Source organism: Anguilla anguilla, chromosome 7 (genome assembly GCF_013347855.1).
Source record: "Anguilla anguilla isolate fAngAng1 chromosome 7, fAngAng1.pri, whole genome shotgun sequence".
NCBI classification, from domain to species: domain Eukaryota; kingdom Metazoa; phylum Chordata; class Actinopteri; order Anguilliformes; family Anguillidae; genus Anguilla; species Anguilla anguilla.
The window spans coordinates 5,578,439-5,597,445 of NC_049207.1; the positions used below are offsets into that span (position 1 = coordinate 5,578,439).

Consider the following 19,007-nt stretch of genomic DNA (forward strand, 5'->3'; position numbering starts at 1 on the left):
GCAGGGCACTACGCTAACGTTTTTTTTCCAAGGAGTATACGTGCTCCTGAGTTGGTAAAATAATTTAGGAGCACACCAACGCATCCCAATTAGTAGACGTGCTGCTGAATTATTTTTCCCCAGTTAGCGCTCATCAATTTTTCAGGAGCAAAAGCTCCCTGTGAGGCGTGACGTGCGAGCTGAAAAGCGAGAGGGGGGCTCAGCGGGGGATGGGGGTTAGGTGGGGGGGGGTAGGCCCGGGGCGACGGACACCACGTACGTTTTTGAAGAGCTGCTCCGCCAGCTCTTTGATGTGGTTCATCGTCCTGCGCAGGTTCCCCTCCTCCAGGCGGAAGCGCTCCACTTGGCTGGCGTTGAGCTGTGAAGGGACGGGACGGGTGAGAGGGGACGGGACACGGCTCCCCGAACCGCTCCGCGTCGCCCGGCTGCCCACCCGCCAATCATCTATCCACTCCACACCGCAACCTGCAGCTCTGCTTACTGGTACCTGCACCACTCCCTACTGTTATCTGCACCACTCCCTACTGTTACCTGCACCAATCCCTACTGCTACACCTGCACCACTCCCTACTGTTACCTGCACCAATCCCTACTGCTACACCTGCACCACTCCCTACTGTTACCTGCACCACTCCCTACTGTTACCTGCACCACTCCTTACTGTTACCTGCACCACTCCCTACTGCCACCTGCACCACTCCTTACTGTTACCTGCACCACTCCCTACTTTTACCTGCACCACTCCCTACTGCTACCTGCACCACTCCCTACTGTTACTTGCACCACTCCCTACTGCTACCTGCACCACTCCCTACTGTTACCTTGTACCACTCACTACTGTTACCTGCACCACTCCCTACTGTTACCTGCACCACTCCTTACTGTTACCTGCACCACTCCTTACTGGTACCTGCACCACTCCCTACTGTTACCTGCACCACTCCCTACTGTTACCTGCACCACTCCTTACTGCTACCTGCACCACTCCTTACTGTTACCTGCACCACTCCCTACTGTTACCTGCACCACTCCCTACTGTTACCTACACCACTCCTTACTGTTACCTGCACCACTCCATACTGCTACCTGTACCACTCCCTATTGTTACTGGATATGAAATTACACAGACGACTCTACCACTGACATCACCATTTACTAAAATTTACAGACAACGTACAAATTCTATGGGGGATTATTACAAAAAGAAGCTCATTTTTGGCACATATGTCCCCACAGGAATTTATCAGCGTTACAACTGCTCCGTTACAAATCAAGTCTGACATGAGTGGCGGGTGAGGGGGGTGAGGGGGGCTCCTGACCTCGTCAAAGAGGTCGATGGCCCGGTAGGGAGGGCCTCTCTCGGACACGAAGCCGGCGAAGGCCATCCCGTCCAGCACCTTCATCAGGAAGTCATCCTCGGTCAGCGCCCGCTGGCCCAGGAAAGCCGCCTGGGGTGAAACAAAGTCAGGGAGGTCAGCTGCAAACGGCCCGTCGCCACGGCAACCGAGACACTACACCCACCCCGCCACAGGGGGCATTGTGTCTTTAATCAATATTAAAACTTAATTTCATTCAGCAGCAAATCTGGACATACCGCAAACCATTCGCTAACCTTATCAAAAGGCCTTTGCTCATAAAATAAGTAACAGGAAAGTACTGTATCAGTTTTTTCTATCAGCATAAACATGATGTTACAATAACATGAGACCTTCTTTTACTTATTTAGACTTTCATTGGACACTTTACACCTAAAACCAGGCACAGAAACATCTCCTTTACCTCATAAAAAATTCTCATTTTTGAGATAAGGAAAAACTGGTTCAAAATGGACAGTCTCATAAAATATTCTATATACTTGTTGCACAATAAATACAGCTCTTAAAAAGCAGCTGCCCCATTTGTAATGACAAAGACCTCTATTATCAAGCTGACATACTGACTGTAAATACACACTTAGGGCCCCCTTCTTCTAAAATTAGCACAGCGAGATAGGCGTTAGGGTTAGGGTCAAATGGGGTAGTGTCTTCTTACAGACACTCAGGACAACACGCTGGCAGTGATCACCCTAAACCCTCCGGCCCCCCTGTTCAGATGTGCCCGCAGTACTGGAGGACGACAGGCGGTGGCGCTGCTGCGCGCTCTCGCCGTACCTTGTGGAAGCGGATGACGGGCTCGGGGTGGATCCGGATGATGTGCAGACACCAGCGGTAGCCCTGGAACAGCTGCGAAAACAGCCAGAGGAACACGGCCCGGACCTCCTTATCCTGCGGCGCGGGTTCGAGAGAAGAAGAAAAGAGGGGAGGCCACGCAAGGCCATTAGCACCACAGACAAACTGCAGAGTCCTTCCTCTGTACAGCTGGTACAGAATCTAGGATGCGCAAACGATGCTAACAGTTGGACTACAGCGGGTTTCGGGCATTCTTACATCCAAAACTACCCTGAGGGAACTTAAGCAAGAATGATTCATCACTGTGACATGGAGGAGAACAAATGACACACAGAGACAGTGACGAATTGTGGAAAAACTACATTTCCCAGGGTCTGTGGATTCTCAGACACGGGCTCTTTTCCTTTTCTCACGCACTGCCCTAGCGGTGAAGAGATAAAGAGGAAGGAAGAGACAGAGCGGGAGCAGTCACCTGGATCTTCAGCGAGGAGGGCTGGGTGGAGGAGGGGGGGAAGGCGTGGTCGGCCACCTCCAGCTCCGGGTCCAGCACCTGAGGGGAACACCGGAAGAGCAGCAGTCGTGAGTGGCCGCAGGACAGCCGCGCCGGGGGCGGGGATTTTTTGGAAGGCCCGATGGAAAACGCATTAGAAACGGCCTGCCTTCAAAGTGCTTTTTTCGGTTGGAACTCTTCCAGAACGGGCAGTGCTTTCCCCCCCCCCCCCTGCTCCATCGATAGTGAGGGAAGATGGGAAAAGTCTAGCCATTCGCTGTGCCGTACGGCTACGCACCTCTGACCCTGACTGTCCTGTGTAAAACTACCAAACCCCTCTCTGGGCAATTAAACCAAATTTCCAACCTGCCGCTGACTTCTATTCGTTTTATGCTGTGACATCATCTTAGGCTGACCTATTACAGACACAGGGGAGGCCTTCATTCATAAAGGGTCCTACTGATTTACGATGTTACCCTGTGCATGTCCTAACCTTATCCATTATGATCTAAAAGGCAGGATCTAGCAGAGCAGGATTGGTTAATCTCGTTTTATTTAAAGGCACGTTACTGAAACCAGGGATCTCTTCTCTGCCCATAAGGACCTGAGGAAAGCGCTCGCTTTATTGACCAAAATAACCCGCCGACAAGCCAAGGGCAAGAATGGGGAGAAAGTAACCTGCAGAGGAATGGCTGTGTGAAAACAGGGTATACAGTTTCCTGTCCTTGGTTCTCACGCATAACCTAACCATCCTCCCTCACACAGGGTCCAAACGGCAAAAACACCTCAGCACCTCACTGGATGTCTACATCAAAAAATGTGGATTGGAGTGTTGTGGTGTTCTGGTTACCATGGAGAGGGCGGTCTGGGTCTGGTGCAGGAGCGGTTCGGGCAGCAAGGAGACGTGGACACACTCCGGGATGGTCACCGTGCCACCGTCCAGATCCGCGATGATTACATCCAGCTGCAGGAACACAGAAATACACACACACACACACGCACACACACACACATACACGCACACAAATACACACACATACACGCATACACGCACACACAGACACACAGACACACACACACACACGCACACAACACACACAAAGGTTGCATGTTACCGGTCATGTCATCCATTCACCGAATGACCAGCCGAGCTCCTGTCATCACCTGTGTGCATTCCACACAGAAACCCACACACAACCCTTTCACCGGTCAGAGAGGACCGGACCAGACCGGTTCAGACAGCAGGACTCCACATCCAGCCTCCCGAAATCACTTTCTAATTGAAGCGGTCGCAAGCGTCGGCACTTAAAGGCACTCTCAGTGAGGACCGCACTCATCCGCTGATTGATCGTAATAAACGCCGAGTTCCTCGGGCCTTCAAACGGGCCTGGGCTAATGGCTTTGATGAGTACAAATGGCCGCTTCTGGTAATAACAGCCCTTACAGGCACAGTGCGCTACAGGGGTCGATGACTGAACCTGAAGAGAGCTTTGTAAAGCTTCCCGATGCGATGATCTTTTCTGTCGACGGCCACTCATTATTAGGACCGTGATCCGTGATCCGTCGAGCGCAAATCCAGATCGACGGTTGGCGACGTTGCCAGGGGAAGTAACCTCTGACCGACCGCCTCCAGAACATTCTACCTTCAGACATGTGACCTGAAGCATGCAACAGGCGGTTCATTGTCCAAGACATGTTTAAGGGTCACTTCAAGTACACCAGTCTAAAAACAAAAAAAGTTACTTTTTAATTTAACTATCTCACATTGACGGACTTTTATGTATTATGCTGTTTTATGTAGTGTATTTGCCGTTTTGTTGTTGTCATTTGTACACCTGCCAACAGATGTAAATGACAACAGATGTAAATGAGCTGCTAGCTAACTCTGGTGCAATTCCTTTGTAATTGTGCACTGTCCCTGTAAAAAATAAACAATAAAATAAATAAAATAATGATGAACAAATCATGAGATTAATTTATTTTCCAGTGCCAGGTAGTCACCGCTATTTTAGTGTAGGTTTTCACTTATTCACACATGAACACCCGTTTGGGGCGAAACTAAACTGTGAAGGGTAATCTTTTTGCCAAATGGAAAATTGCGATGGAGCCACTGGCTCCACGCAGCAGACGGAAATGGAGCGATAAGAAAATGGCGTTCATCGTTCAGCGTTGAGACGCAGAAAGGCCAGGGCCACAGGTGTGGGGGGGAGAGGTGTAGAGCAGGGACAGTTCAAATCTGGACCTCGATTCCAAAATCCAGCCCTGGTTTTCTTTCCTCACAGGCAGTTAACTTGAACAGTCCTACTGATTGGCCAGACTGCATTCACACCTGACTCCCAGGTAAAGGGAGAGTGGCAAACCAGCAGTACTCCTGATTTGAGGAACAGGGGGTGCGGAGGGCGGGGACTAACCAGCTCTTGCGTCTCGGAGCGGAAGAAGGAGTTGACGCCGATGATGAAGGGCGTGGGAGTGCTCAGCACCTCCAGGAGCTTCCCCGGCAGGATGGGCACGTAGGTGAAGCTGCGAGACGGACAGAAGCAAACGGAAACGCACGCGAGCGATTAGCTGCACGGTACGCAACAGGCCTACTGCAACGGCCTACCGCAACAGGCCTACTGCAACGGCCTACCGCAACCTGAGAGACAGCCGATGTCAGCAGGACATCGGTACAAACTAACCATTACCATATATACCATTTAATCTCATTTCACTCATCTCATCCTATTAAATTGATGATCTCTTTTGGATCGAAACATATATTTATCGACTTCTTATATTATATTGTCAAGCTAGTCATGTTGTTGTAAAAAAAACATGGCAGAACGCAAGAACACGTATTCCCAATGATGCAGCCTGAGCTTAAATGAATCGGAAGAGGGGCTAAGAGCCAATGTGAACAGGTGAGAGAGCATGTTACAGAGTGAACGGCAGTGTGCAATAAAAACAGAAACAGAAGGAGGCAGTAATAATGAGTCTGTAAACGTAAGTGACAGCTTGAGCGTGAGAGAGTATGAGAGTATGAGCGAGAGAGAGAGAGGGAGAGGGAGAGAGAGAGAGAGATAGAGGGAGACACGGTGTTCTTTCTCAGCAGCGAAGGTTGGAAGGCTAAACCGTACAAAAACATCTTCTCGAAGTCAAGTGCCATGTGACTGCGTGGTTTCCATGGTGACCCGAAGGTTTACTGAAACGGAGAGCGGTGGGTGATGCTTCTTAACGGAGAGACCGATGATGGCATTGGAGCCAGGCTTAAGTGCACTAACGCAACTGCGTCCAGGTTCACCGGATCTTTTCAACTCCGGTCATATTCCAGGAAACACGGCTTGGGAAACCGTACCTCTAGCACAGACACAGAAAGAAAGAGAAACCAGTCCCTACAAGGACTCCAGTACCCTCTCATCTGCAGGACAAGGCACAGTCGTCTCTAGGACAGGAAGTGCAGGAACAGAGGTGTGTGTAACAGTGATGTAAGGGGCCTGTGCAGGTTTGGGGGGGCGTGGCGTAAGCACACCTGTATTTGAGGGGGAACATGATTGCCAGGAGGGCTCGACAGGCGTCGGTGAGACGGTGGTAACTGCTGGACAAGAACAAGATCTTGTGTTCCGTCAGGGCGGCACAGAACAGGTACAGGACGTTGTTGATTCCTGGAAGGGAAGGGACAGGGACTGTTTATCACCATGGAGACGGACTCTCTGTGTTCCATCCAAGGTCTGTTAGGTGAAAAACCTTTTCATCAACTCGTCTATCATCTTGGCTTTATAAACAGAATTACTGAGCAGGGTATCAGAGTAGCTTGGGTTGTTCCTATAAGCACTAACACAGACCTAAACAGCATTACATAGCAAATACTGCATTTTATCTGAACACACACACACACAAACAAACACAAATGTAAACACCATAAACGTACGAAATAAATACCATGATCTCATGTATGCAAACAAACTGGAGTCGCAAATAAAGAAGTCAATTTGAATTAACCCAGGGAACACGTTTGATTGGACGTCACCAGCTGCGTGTCCAATCAAACGCAACCTTGGGCATTCTCCTTTCAAGGATAGCTCCGCCTCCCTTGTGAATGGCGCGTGCCGATTGGCTACAGACCTAGCTGCTTGAAGAGCACGGCCACGCTGCAGCCACTGACGGGCAGAGAGTCGCTGATGGGCGTCTGGATCACCTGCCGGTCCCCGGCTCCCAGCGTGATCGTCCTCTGGAGAACGGGAGCAAGGGGGGCACTCTTTAAATCGGGGATGGATTAGCGCTGCCTGATCCCAGACCAAACAAGCGGCAAAGGATCATTCAGCTCCCAGTGTCAATCAAAAGCGAAGGTTTTCCCTGGACATGTACAGTGCCATGTGTGATTCAAAACCAAAGGTCATCTGTGTTCCAATCAATCTCATTGTTAGTCGATTAGTCTGTATTTAAAACAAGCAGCAAAGTGAAACATCATCGAGTATTTCAGTTCGTGATCACAAACACAGTTTGTTCCAATCAGTGGACTTAATTGATTACCCCAGCACACGGAAACTAAATTAAACATTCAACAGATGTCTTAAGAAACCAGTGCTTCTGCATCATAAAGCGACAGATGTTTCCTGGGGGAGGGGGGGGGGGGGGGGGGGGGACGTACACATTCGCCGATCGCGTTTCGCTTCCGACACACAGATTCAGCGCATGCAGTTTCACAGGCCAGCCTGAATTTTTCGCGGACAGCCATTGGCGTGAGTCTCCGGGACGATTTCCCCGACCGCGTCGGAAAAAAAGGCAGAAAGCGCGGCGATAACGCCGAGACAAGCGGACGCGGAATGCTCCGGAACACCCGCGTAGAGGAGGAGGGCGCCGATCGGAGGATCAGCGTCCGTGAAGCCGCAGGCACAAGCGCGTGCGGCTCGAAGGCGTTCGGTTGAACGAGGGGCCGGGACGAGGGAAATTCAAATTTCGAATCCAAACGGAACGTTCCGGAACCCTTGTTCAAGCGAAGGCCGAAGGGAGCCGAAAAAAGGACAGGTGACACGAGAAGCTGTGCGACCTTGAGATGAGCTCAGCCCTGTGCAGGCGCATCGCGTCCTCCAATGAAAAAAACAGCCAAGAAGCACAAGAATATGAGAGCAGCGTATCTGTCTGGAGGATGAAGTGAGAGCACACGCGTGACAGAGCTTCGGAGAGAGTCGCCGTGACGAACACTGAGAAGCAGCAACGAAGCTTTGGCGAAGGCTTGCGTTCGACCCAACCCATAATCCCAAAAAGAATCAGTTTAACTACATCAGCAGGTCTCTGTAGGTGAGAACGAGTGACTCGAATTCCAAATGTGATTTCTGAAGAGTTAGGGCCAATTCCTGCATTAAAATTACACCTAGTGGCAAAGTACGGTCATCCGATATCACCCGGTGTCGGTTCCTAACTGCAACCCAGAGAGGAGTTGGCCCGAACTCTGCCGGCTAATCTGTGTTTTTTTAGGGAAAGACACAAACGTGTTAAACTGGCGATTAGTGGTTGGCTCACAGAACAGCATGATCATGCCCTGGCAGTGAGAGAGCTGTCAGTATTGGGTGTCGGGGGCGGGGCCAGAGAAAGCCCCCCGCCCCTTGGGGGAAAGCGTTAAGGGGGGGGTGGAGATTGATGGAAACGGTCCTGAAATTCAGTGGCTAGGCGCTATAGGACTGTAGAATGAATGCGGGCGTACCAAGCTCTGTTCCTGATCCGCCGGACCCACCTAGGTTAGCGACAGACAGATGCCAGAGGAGAACAGACAGGTTAAAGGCAGGCAAACGGGACAGATGAACAAACCGCAAACCACCACCATCACCACCACCACACAACGGATGAAAAACAGACCTTCAGCCCTCAGAAAAACGTGGCAAAGCCACATGAGCCACATAGTGGAAGGAGATGACAGGCTTGCGGGTTCAAATCCTGAATACTTATCCTGACTGCTTTAATCAAATGTCCAGATGTATAATGAACAATGTAGCCTTCTATGGCAGCTGCTTTGGTTAAGGGGTTCAGGTAAGGTGACAATAATGATTATGATGATGATAAACCAATAATAACTGTTAGCCAGTCAGCAAGTTAAAAGCTCAAAATGTTAGAACCAGTCAGGATAACAGACAGCTTGTAGCAAGCTATGCTGTTACTCCAAACAGGTATCCCAAATTTAAAAAATAAAATGCTACAAATTTTTTTCTGTATATGTAATAAGTGAATTGATGGTATCAGCCCGCTATCGAGAAAGCTAACTGTTTTGGATGCTAACTATCCATGGCTACTCCAGCTATGACTGCTTGGTCATTGGCAACCGTCTATTTCTAGCTAGCAGAGAAACACAGCCGCAACACGAAATGCTGTGAGAAGCTAAACTTGACACTGTATGGTAGAAACATTGCGTAATAACTGTCATTTTTTCTTCTTTAACTAATGGTGATGTAAATCAAAAGATACAAAGATAGCAGCCTAAATTATTTCAGCTTTAGGAAAAGTAATAAGTAGACAGGCCCATTATGAGTCAGGCAGATAAGCCAACACACTGGTAACTTTTGAGTGTGTCTAGCCCATTAATAGCCAAATGACTGAAGCAGGCACAAACACGCACCTACACACACACACACACACACACACACACAGGGCGGTGTGACCGGTATGATTCACCCCATGTGTGATGTGTGTGAAAGGTGAGCGGGCACATTTCGACATTTTAAACAGCTGCTGATTGCTGAAGATAAGTGGCCCTTTCACAACACAGGAGGGCAGAACAGAGCCTGACACAGCTGGGGAAAGGATCCAGACTGTCAAAAGCCGGTGTGACATCAGCATGGCCCGATGCTGGAGGTTAGCAATGCCTACAGCACCTCTCACAACCACAACATTTCAAGAAGAAGAAGAAGAAGAGTTGTATTTGAATTCTGGCAGACTGGCAGTCTGTGGTCATTATAGACATTTCTGTGGGACACCCCGAAAGGTGCCAATATATGCTGTTCAGGTACTGGGCGTGCTCCACTGTCCCAAAACTCACCGTCCCAATACATGACTCAATTAATATTAATAAACAGACACTAGAGAGCGAATATAACACTATCAGCACCAACACCCACCCAAGGGTCGGTCATCATTCACACCCAACACTCATATCCCCCCATTACACATTCTGAGATGAGCGCATGAGAAATGTGATGGTGCGAAATCTTCAAACTGCACTGAGACACATTCATTTCTAATCCTCGTGGGTCCCGGCGCTGCCTGGTGCTTGGTCGCTCAGTCGAGGAGCAGCTGGGAGGTCTTCGCAGGGTTTCGTGGGGGCGAGGTGCGAAAACTAGAGGCCCAAAATCTCCAGTTCTCACACAGGGGGCCCGTAGAGTCGAGGGGAGAAAAGAATCACTTCCTGTTCTGAGTTACGATATTAGTAACGTCGAAACAAACGATGATTTCCACGGCTGCGGGCAGACAGGACAAAACGACGAGCCCAGAGCGAAAAAGCAGAACGATTAACCGATTCGTTGATTCACAGCGCTGGAAAAATTTGTTAACTGAAGCTGGGAATTAATCCGAAAATTCGACAAAACGCGGCACAGACAATCGATTGAGTGCTCTCTGCATCGCCACGATTTCAGAAGTTTAATTAAGAAAGCAAAAAAAAAAAAGACAATCAGGCGCGTCTTGACGTAAACGGAGATGGCGGAAGCGGTTGGCGGGGCCGTTACCTGGGGAACGCCCACGCTCCAGTCACAGGAGAGATCCACATTAATAACGCTCAGAGGGGCGTCGCCCGTCTGCAACACAGGCAGAAGCAGAGGCCCGCGTTACGTCCAGCTCTGGGCACCCGGGCCAGAGGCTCCCTCTCCTGAGCCTGCAGCACACTCAGCGCGCGGGGCCGCTAAGAGGAGAGCTCCCCAACGCTCCCCCAAGGGTAGGGCATCGCAGCACGGGAAGAACGGGCACTTCACTCGCTCATGAGGACATCAGACAGTTTAACAGAGCACGTGGGACAAGGAGCATGGGATGGCACGAGACCCATAAGCCAATCCTAGGGAGCATTTTACTACAGTGCCGTACACAGGCAAAATACAATGTACTGTACTGTACACGGTTAGGGAATTTGGGTGAAGTTACTTAACAGTATGCTTCCTGGATTCAGTGCTAAAAATCATGAAAGGTTCCAAATAAAAAAGAAACGGGAGACCTGCAGGGGACCGAGGGACAAAATCGAACAGTACGGGCGAGACTGCAACACAGCCAATGCAGCGCAGCCGACGCTCAGACCCACACACAGTACGAATCTCCCCGTGTCGCTGGGTATTTCATTTTCCACCGTGATGCTCTGTACCCTCATCCCAGCTCTATGTCTAACCCCGTACACTTTCACAACATCTGAGTAAAGTGGGAAAAAAATGGAACAAATGCTGGCCACCTGCTCGGCTATTTAAAAATAAATAAATAAATAACTAAATAAAAGGTTCAGTGTACACATGGCGACTATTCAAGCACTAAAATATCCTGACTCATCCTGACAAGCATGAGTTTATTTTAAATTCACACAAAGAGATTTATTCTTTCAAAATGATAAAATGCAATAATTAATGATAAATTTTAAAAAGCCTGTTAAAGTTGAAAGTTCCAGTAAAATCTCTCTCACTGTCTTGTTTTGAAATGCGTGTGTAACGTTCTGACAGCGCCCTGGCTCGGGTCCCATGATAAACAGCAGGGAGAACGAGCAGCGCGTACTGACGGCTGCTCAGTTCCACGCCCCGCAGTGCCTGAGCGCGCGAGGGACGCGTGGAGGAACAGCGGCGGCGGCGGCGACGATGGCGGCCTCTCTCACCTGGGACCCTCCCGCTATGGGAATGATGCAGGTGAGCAGGTTTCCGATCAGCGTCTCCATGGGAACGCTCACCCCGTCGATGTGCGCGGTGTGGATGAGGCCCAGGCAGTTCTGCACACAGGACCACACGGTAAGAGCTCAAGTAAAACACTCAGGCCACAGGGGCCTCTGCTAGACAATGTTCTTTAACCCTACAATGAGCAAGATCACAAACATGCTATAGAATGTTCATAGCTGAACATTCTAATCTGATGTCACAATTGATGGGGGGATGGGAGAGAGGGATGGGGGATGTGAGAGCAGGATAGGGAACATGAGAGCAGGATTGGGGATGTAAGAGAGGGATGGGGTATGAGAGAGGGCTGGGGGATGTGAGAGCTGGATTGGGGATTTGAGAGCAGGATTGGAGATGTAAGAGAGGGATGGGGTATGAGAGAGGGATGGGGGATGTGAGAGTGGGATGGGGGATGTGAGAGCTGGATTGGGGATGTGAGAGCAGGATTGGAGATGTAAGAGAGGGATGGGGTATGAGAGAGGGCTGGGGGATGTGAGAGCTGGATTGGGGGATGTAAGAGCGGGATGGGGGATGTGAGAGCTGGATGGGGGATGTGAGCGCTGGATTGGGGATGTGAGAGCGGGATGGGGGATGTAAGAGAGGGATGGGGTATGAGAGAGGGCTGGGGGATGTGAGAGCTGGATTGGGGATGTGAGAGCGGGATGGGGGATGTGAGCGCTGGATTGGGGATGTGAGAGCAGGATGTGGGATGTGAGCGCTGGATTGGGGATGTGAGGGCTGCAGTCGCGCTGAATGACATCCGTACCCTGAAGACCTCGTGGTGGTCCAGGCGGGACACCAGCACCAGGCTCTTGGGGGCGTAGAGCTGGGTGGGTTTGATGAGCCCGGGGTCATCGTCCTCGTAGGCTTCACTGGACAGGCTCTTCTGGGGCTGGGAGAGAAGGCACTGTGTTACACCCCGGGGTGCATCTAGAGCTCGCCTATTCACATCTACAACATGTTTATATACCAATACACCAAATATAGTCAATTACACAGTCTGCAAACCAACTCATTTACACTCGGTTAGCTTTTCCTGTCTGCACAAACATAAAATATTTACCCACAAAGATAATACTCCACGTCCGCATCTGGGACTTACAAAATATGTAAATAACTGGCATCCTGTTTGGACCCTCACTTACATAATCATCTCGCGATATCTGACTGGCTATATAGTGTCTGCCATTCCCTATCCAACTCAGATTTCCCACTCTGAGTGCCCAAGTCTCCACTGCACATGAGAACCGAGCTCTCATCTGACCTACACGATTAAATAAAAGGTAAAATATAAAACAAAGGCAGCCAGTCTTCGGTGTTCACAGCGGACTCTCTCTCCCGCTCACCTGGGCGTCTTCCACCTCCTCCCAGAAGGTGAAGCAGGCACAGTAATGGCGCTCGGAGTTGATGTCGGTCAGCACCGATATGAAGAAGGACGGAGGCAGTCTCTCCGGGACCAGCTGCCACCCGCTGGGCTGACAGAACTGAAGAAGAAGAAGAGCGGGGTGAGTTCCAGAGCAGCCTCTGCAGTGCACAAGCCAATGGCGGCAGGAAGCGCTGCTCACACATTAGCAACTGTCGTACTATTCCTTGAAGAGCATACACTTCTGAGGAAACAACGGAGCCAAAATGGACTCTTTCTGCGCATCATTTCCTATTTTCAGTAGGCTATACGTCCGTGTGCTTGTGTGATCAGTCGTATTCCCACGGCGTGAGTCAGTGAAAACAGACAGCGCTTCAGACATTACGTCAGACAACATCCTAGTCTACTATTACAGCCACCATAGCAAACACCAAGCAACGTTAGCTCCTCTTCCGTTCAGACCGGGGTCAAACACGCATTTGTTTTGGATTCAAATACCCTTCTGTGCTCTGTTGATCTTGCCTGGTGCAATTGCAATTGAGCCTGCCAATATGACCAGAAGGCGAGGTTTGCACTCGTTTTGAGAGTATTCCATTGGTTCCAATACACCAGACAAAGATCAGCGAAGCGTAGAGAAGAATCTGAATCCAAAACAAATACGTGTTTGACTCAGGTCTGCTTCCATCGCCAGCCAACACTGGCACGTCACCCCACGTGACTCCCAGCCACTGTTCAGCCCGGTCCAGTCCAACGCCCATTCCCTATTTGACTCACATGTACTCTGTTAGAGCTGAATTAACACTGGACACTTTCCTGCGACCAATCTGATCCCCAACCACAGCAACGGAGCCCCAAACTGCACAGCAGCAGCCGGGAGGCCCCAGAGCAGGGACTCGTTTTCTGAAAAAGTACCCGCTGTTTACCTAGCGCTAACCAAGCACCCGTGACCGATCGGAGCTCGAGACCCAAGCCCTCGAAAAAGAACGACCCCACGGGGAGGCGTCCTGTAGAATGTTCCGGCACAAGCTCCTCCACCGGCCTGCACAAGACCGTTTGCTTTTCCACATAACAGCCCTGCAGCCCTGGGTCCTCCTCACACCCTCCTTACGTCAGGCACAGCTCCGTTTACCCAAACTCTAAAATCGAGAGAACGGAGGGGAGACTCGCACACTCTCAAAGGCAAATAGCAAAAAATTCAGCCTTTTTAATTTAGTATACTTTTTTTTTTTTAGTATTTTGTCTCGTTAGACGGGTAAACGGAGACGGTAACAGTGGAGGGTTCACAGCTCAGAATGTGCAGCGGCAGGTGGTCGAACCCCCGACCACACACACTGGTGTTGGGGCTCCTACGGCGGTTGGCCACCCTATGGACCCTATTTTCATAAACCGAATAGCAAATAAAGCTGAATATACACCGTGAAAATGTTTTAGATTTTATGGTAAAATACTGGCAACCGGGTCTCCAGACTTTACTGTATAAATAACGGTTACAATATGTTAAGCATACAGTAACAGGCTGTATATACATTTTAATGTGTTATGGTGTTTCACCTTAAAAAATACAATTATTCACATTTTGCTATTTTACAGATTAAATTCACTAACATTTTTCCACAGCGTAGAGGATGTAGTAAGATTTATTTTTTATTTTTTTAAAGGAAATGGTACAGATATACACATGCACCCTATATACCGGTACACGTGTGGGCTACCAGGTTGCCTGGAAACCAAGGAAACAGGAACATTAATTTATGATTCGTCATAAACGGTCGGGTGTGAAAATGCCCTTATCTGACTGGTGCCCAGCAGTGCCTGTTTGGAGCGCAAGACCTGTTTCGCCACACAGGCTAACCCTGAGGCGTGCCGCTTACTAGAGGTGTGTGGGAGGACAGGTCACGTGACTGAGGTGACCGTCAGGCTGGGGGGGGGGGGGGGAGGGGTGGGGGGGCTGCGGTTAGGTTGCCGCTAACGACCGTCCCTTCCCACGCCACCGCTTCCTCCGCGCACGTTTCTGTTATCGCTCGGTGATCGATGGCCGCTCACGGTTTTGGCGTGGCCATTGTTCGCCGTCTTCCTGTCCGGCATCGCTTCGCTCCGCTCCGCCCCGCCCCATCCCGTCCCGTCCAGTCCCGTCCCGCCCCGTGTCTATTTGTGTGCTTCATCCTGCCCGCGTCGCTCTACGATTCGCCGCGTCTCAGCCCCCCACGCCCCCCCCCCCACCCCCCCGAGTCGCTCACGTTCCGTAACACGCTTTCGCATCGCCGCTGCGAGCCCGCCCCCTCGCTGTCCGTCACACGGAATCCCCATGCGTTGGGTCCAGTTTCTTGAAACTGCTTATCCTCCTCACACCCGCCAATTCATTTTACATGAGTCTCTTCCACATGTACTATGCTGAAACCTACACTATACAAGGGTCATTCACTAAAAATAATAATAAAAGAAATAATTTCAAAAAAATATTTTCATCATATTTTCATAGTTTTTGTCATTCAAGACTCGACTTGAATTACATGAAATAAAAAAATAAAAATAAAAAAAAAGTTTTTTTTTAAATAAAAATTTCTGCCAGGTCTTGGGGGGTGACGCAACGGCAGCAAAAACGTGTTCCAGGCAGCGATGGGCGGTGAACAACGCGCTGCGAGACAATCCCCGATTCCAGTCCCTGATTTCGCCCTACCTGCCCTTCAGCTGTGCAAATAAAGCAGGCCATTCAGTCACCCACAAAGCCCACATTCGCTGATTCCTCATTGATGCATGGAGAAAAAAATGGGTTTTGATCTCTCTCTCTCCAGCTTTTGTCTCTCGTGTGTACATACATTTCCAAACAATACGTTCCGTTTTTTGAAAAGAAACAAAAAGCAAACGCTGAACCATTTCATCATCCGGGGCGAACACAAAACTACAGCGCAGCGTATGTGTAGCTGTGCTATATCGTTATTAACTCCACATATTTCGAAGCTGGCAGCAAACAGAGAGCCAGAGCAACTGTCATTGTGGAAAATTTTAATGTTTGCATTTGAAACGCCTGAACTGGAGAACGCAGAATGTCCCAGTGTCAGGCGGCCCAGCGTGACCTGGCACATAACAGACCACAACATCCTACTGGCAGAACAGCGAACATTTAGTTTTTGGGTCTTTAGTGAACACTTTTTTTATTTAAAAGCTACGAGTCGCCCTCTAGACAAAATGTGACATCACAAAGGGGATTGCGAGTGGCCAGAGTAGGGAGATATTTAAAAAAAAAAAAAAAAAAAAAAAAAAAAAAAAAAAATCATCATATATTAAAGTTCACAATAGCGGGTGAAAATCAAGATCATTTATACAAAAGATATGTATCAATAAAGTACAGGCATGTTTTAGTGACATAATACCAGACGAAAGGCCTGGTCTTTTTTTAATAACAATAATGCCTGTATGATTTCCAGCGGCGGTACCAGCGCAGATGTGGAATCCGTTACGCTCTCCCGCAGGACGAAGCTATTTTCCGCACGCTCGCTAAGCGACGCCGCAGCCGGCCAGCGACGGACTGTGACAGATTTTACGCCGGCGGCTGGAATTCCGTGTTCCGGGCTCACAGGCTCCGGGTCAGCGGCGAATCGCATTCCTGCGGCCTCTCGGTCCCGCCCGCAGCTTCGCCCGACGACAAAAAAAAAACCTAAAAAAAAAAAAACACGCGCAGGAAACTTCCCCCGACCGGCGGACCGCGGCGAGGTGGAGGGCGTGCACGTGCAGCGCCGCGGCGTTCCGGGGTCACGTGTGGCGGGGTGGGGGGGGGGGGGGGGGGGGGGGGGCGGGGGGTGAGGGGAGGGGGGGTGGGGGGGGGTTGCTCACCAGCTCAATGCCCTGTGGGAAGGGGTTGTCCTCCCAGTCCTTCTCAGGAAACCGCTGCAGAATCTGGCCTTGACCCTCGCTGCCCCCTGAGGAGAGAGGAAGACGGACACGTCAGGACAGGGAAGGAAGCCACGCCGTCCAATCAGGGCCGCCCGTTACTCCAGCCCACCCCCGCCTCCCCCTTCCCCCCCAAAGCCAGTGTCCAATCCCTGCTGTGCCAAGAACAAGGGGCGGGGCTCCAAACAGAGGGACAGGAGAACAATGCTTCATTTCTACCAGTGAACTCAGTACTGAGGCAATGGGCGATATACCATGGCCGTGAATGATAATTATCGAATTCAGTAATGGTGTATTGCCTTTCTTTTCATCTTCTTTCTCTTTAATTATTCTCTTTAATTATGCTTGAAATATACAGGCTGAACAAATATCATGATAAATGAAACGTGCATTAGTATTTGCAAATTATTTCAGTGATCTTGGCAGACTCAGGCCTACAGCTTTCAAATCCAGTGTGAGAATCTCGGTAATACAACAGCTGACAGATTTAAACGGCCAAAGCGTGATTCACTTGGGTTCCAGCCCCAAGTCTCACCCCTGGAACGCAAGGCCATCCCAGGGCAGAGACACAAAAAACCAGAGGAGCGCCGACAACGGCCCGTCTCCGAGCCAAGCGCGGGAAACCAGGGCCTCGCCTGCGCCTCCCAAGCCTAATCAAGAGCAGCTCGGCCTGGCAAATAAGCACAAACACGCCCAGGAGCGTCGCCCAGACCCGGCCACACGGCTCGGAGGGGAGCGGCCCCCCTTTCCCCCTCTTCTCTCCCGACTGACGCACACGCGAGACTGCATCTCCCCGCGTCCGACTGGCTCCCCGAAAACCGTTCCTTCCGGGAAGGGGGCGTGGTCAGGCTCACAGGAGACCTATCAGACACCCCCCTGTGTGAGGGCGCATGCGCAAGGCGCTGTACGCCAAGCCAACCGTTTAATTCACAGACGCTTGTTCACCTGTTCACAGGGAGCCCAAAAGTTCATCTAATGCTCCAGATATAGGCCTATATGTAACATGACACGGCATAGCTCTGCAGGGTTTCTGTAGGTGGTTTAGCACAGTTACGGCAAAGAGATCTGGTTCCACTATCATGGAAAAAAAAAACATTTTTTTACGCCTATGGTTTGCGCCAGGTGAGATAAATATAGCATACAGCTTAGCACGTTTACACTATCTAAAACACGGTGGCGCTATCCGCGCTGAGATCCTCTCTCCTCCCTCAACATAATTCAACCTGGGGTCAGCGCCTCGGATTTATGTCACAAGACGGACTTCATCTGAAAATATGAGTCATGAGAGACAAGCCCTCATTCATTCGGACATGCAGGCCAGACACTTTTTATTCTTCGGCCTTCCCATTTTGATGCAAATAATGCACATTTTTTTTTCCTGTCGTAAAACAGGCGTGAGGGCCTACTCCATACTCAGCAAGATCTTGTGACTTGACTGTAAACCTCAGAAGCACATACAGGTACCTCTTAACCCAGTCACATTCGGTTTTGGTTCCTCAATTACAGGAGTTCTGCATATATACACTTGTGGGAAAAAAAAAAAAGGTAGCATGGAATGGACCATGAAGGACAAAGCCCCAAATGACCTCCAAAATTTAAACCTACGATACACAAACAACATTTTCTTACAGTTTTCCTTCAGAAAAAAGAAACTGCTATGCTCCCCAGACAAAACCCAACGCCTGGACCGTCCGGAACAATCTGAGGCTGAGCGATAGCGTCAGCTGCTAACGAGACAAACGGATGAGCACACGGCTGCATAGCTGAGCTCACAGCGCTTCCAGGGAATCCCTTCAACGTTAGACGGGGGAGAGGTCTGAAAACCAGCCAAGCCTCCAGGGAACTCGCAGTCACCTTTTCTTTTCTGACATTTCTGCAAAACTCAAAGGGATCCACAAATCTACCCCCCCCCCCCACCTCACCCCGCCTCTCCGAGGGCAGAAATTCAAAAATACTACAATAACGACAAAAAAAAAAAAAAAAATCAAAACATGGCCGTGTTCCAAGCCAAGCCTGCATCCTGTACTTCGAGGATAAAGGGCGTCGGCCTTGCACAGTCAGCGAATGGAGTGGAGCTGCCCGACAGCGTCCTTAACAGACGGCACACGTTAGGAGCACAGAGAGGAGACAGCAGACGGCAGTCAGTGGACTATCTGAACTCCCACATCGAGCAGCTCTCTCAGACAGGGCCCCGGCTTCACCCACACAGCCAGACACCTCCATTTACGAGCACG

At 50.1% G+C, this 19,007-nt stretch overlaps 1 protein-coding gene across 3 annotated transcripts in view; it reads right to left on the reverse strand.

Annotated features, from left to right (window-relative positions):
• Positions 1-19,007, reverse strand: part of sbf1 (SET binding factor 1) — a 61,792-nt gene that overhangs the window by 24,398 nt on the left and 18,387 nt on the right. For 2 of the 3 annotated variants that reach the window (XM_035424444.1, XM_035424442.1), the window contains exons 2-14: positions 16,717-16,802; positions 12,869-13,006; positions 12,289-12,414; positions 11,468-11,578; positions 8,339-8,368; positions 6,760-6,865; positions 6,167-6,299; positions 5,070-5,178; positions 3,509-3,622; positions 2,641-2,718; positions 2,151-2,264; positions 1,320-1,448; positions 260-358 (exon numbers count right to left, since the gene is read on the reverse strand). In XM_035424444.1, the coding sequence (XP_035280335.1) occupies positions 260-358; positions 1,320-1,448; positions 2,151-2,264; positions 2,641-2,718; positions 3,509-3,622; positions 5,070-5,178; positions 6,167-6,299; positions 6,760-6,865; positions 8,339-8,368; positions 11,468-11,578; positions 12,289-12,414; positions 12,869-13,006; positions 16,717-16,802 (1,373 nt within the window). The remainder of the gene's footprint in view (positions 1-259; positions 359-1,319; positions 1,449-2,150; positions 2,265-2,640; positions 2,719-3,508; positions 3,623-5,069; positions 5,179-6,166; positions 6,300-6,759; positions 6,866-8,338; positions 8,369-11,467; positions 11,579-12,288; positions 12,415-12,868; positions 13,007-16,716; positions 16,803-19,007) is intronic. The other variant, XM_035424443.1, reaches the window with a different exon arrangement.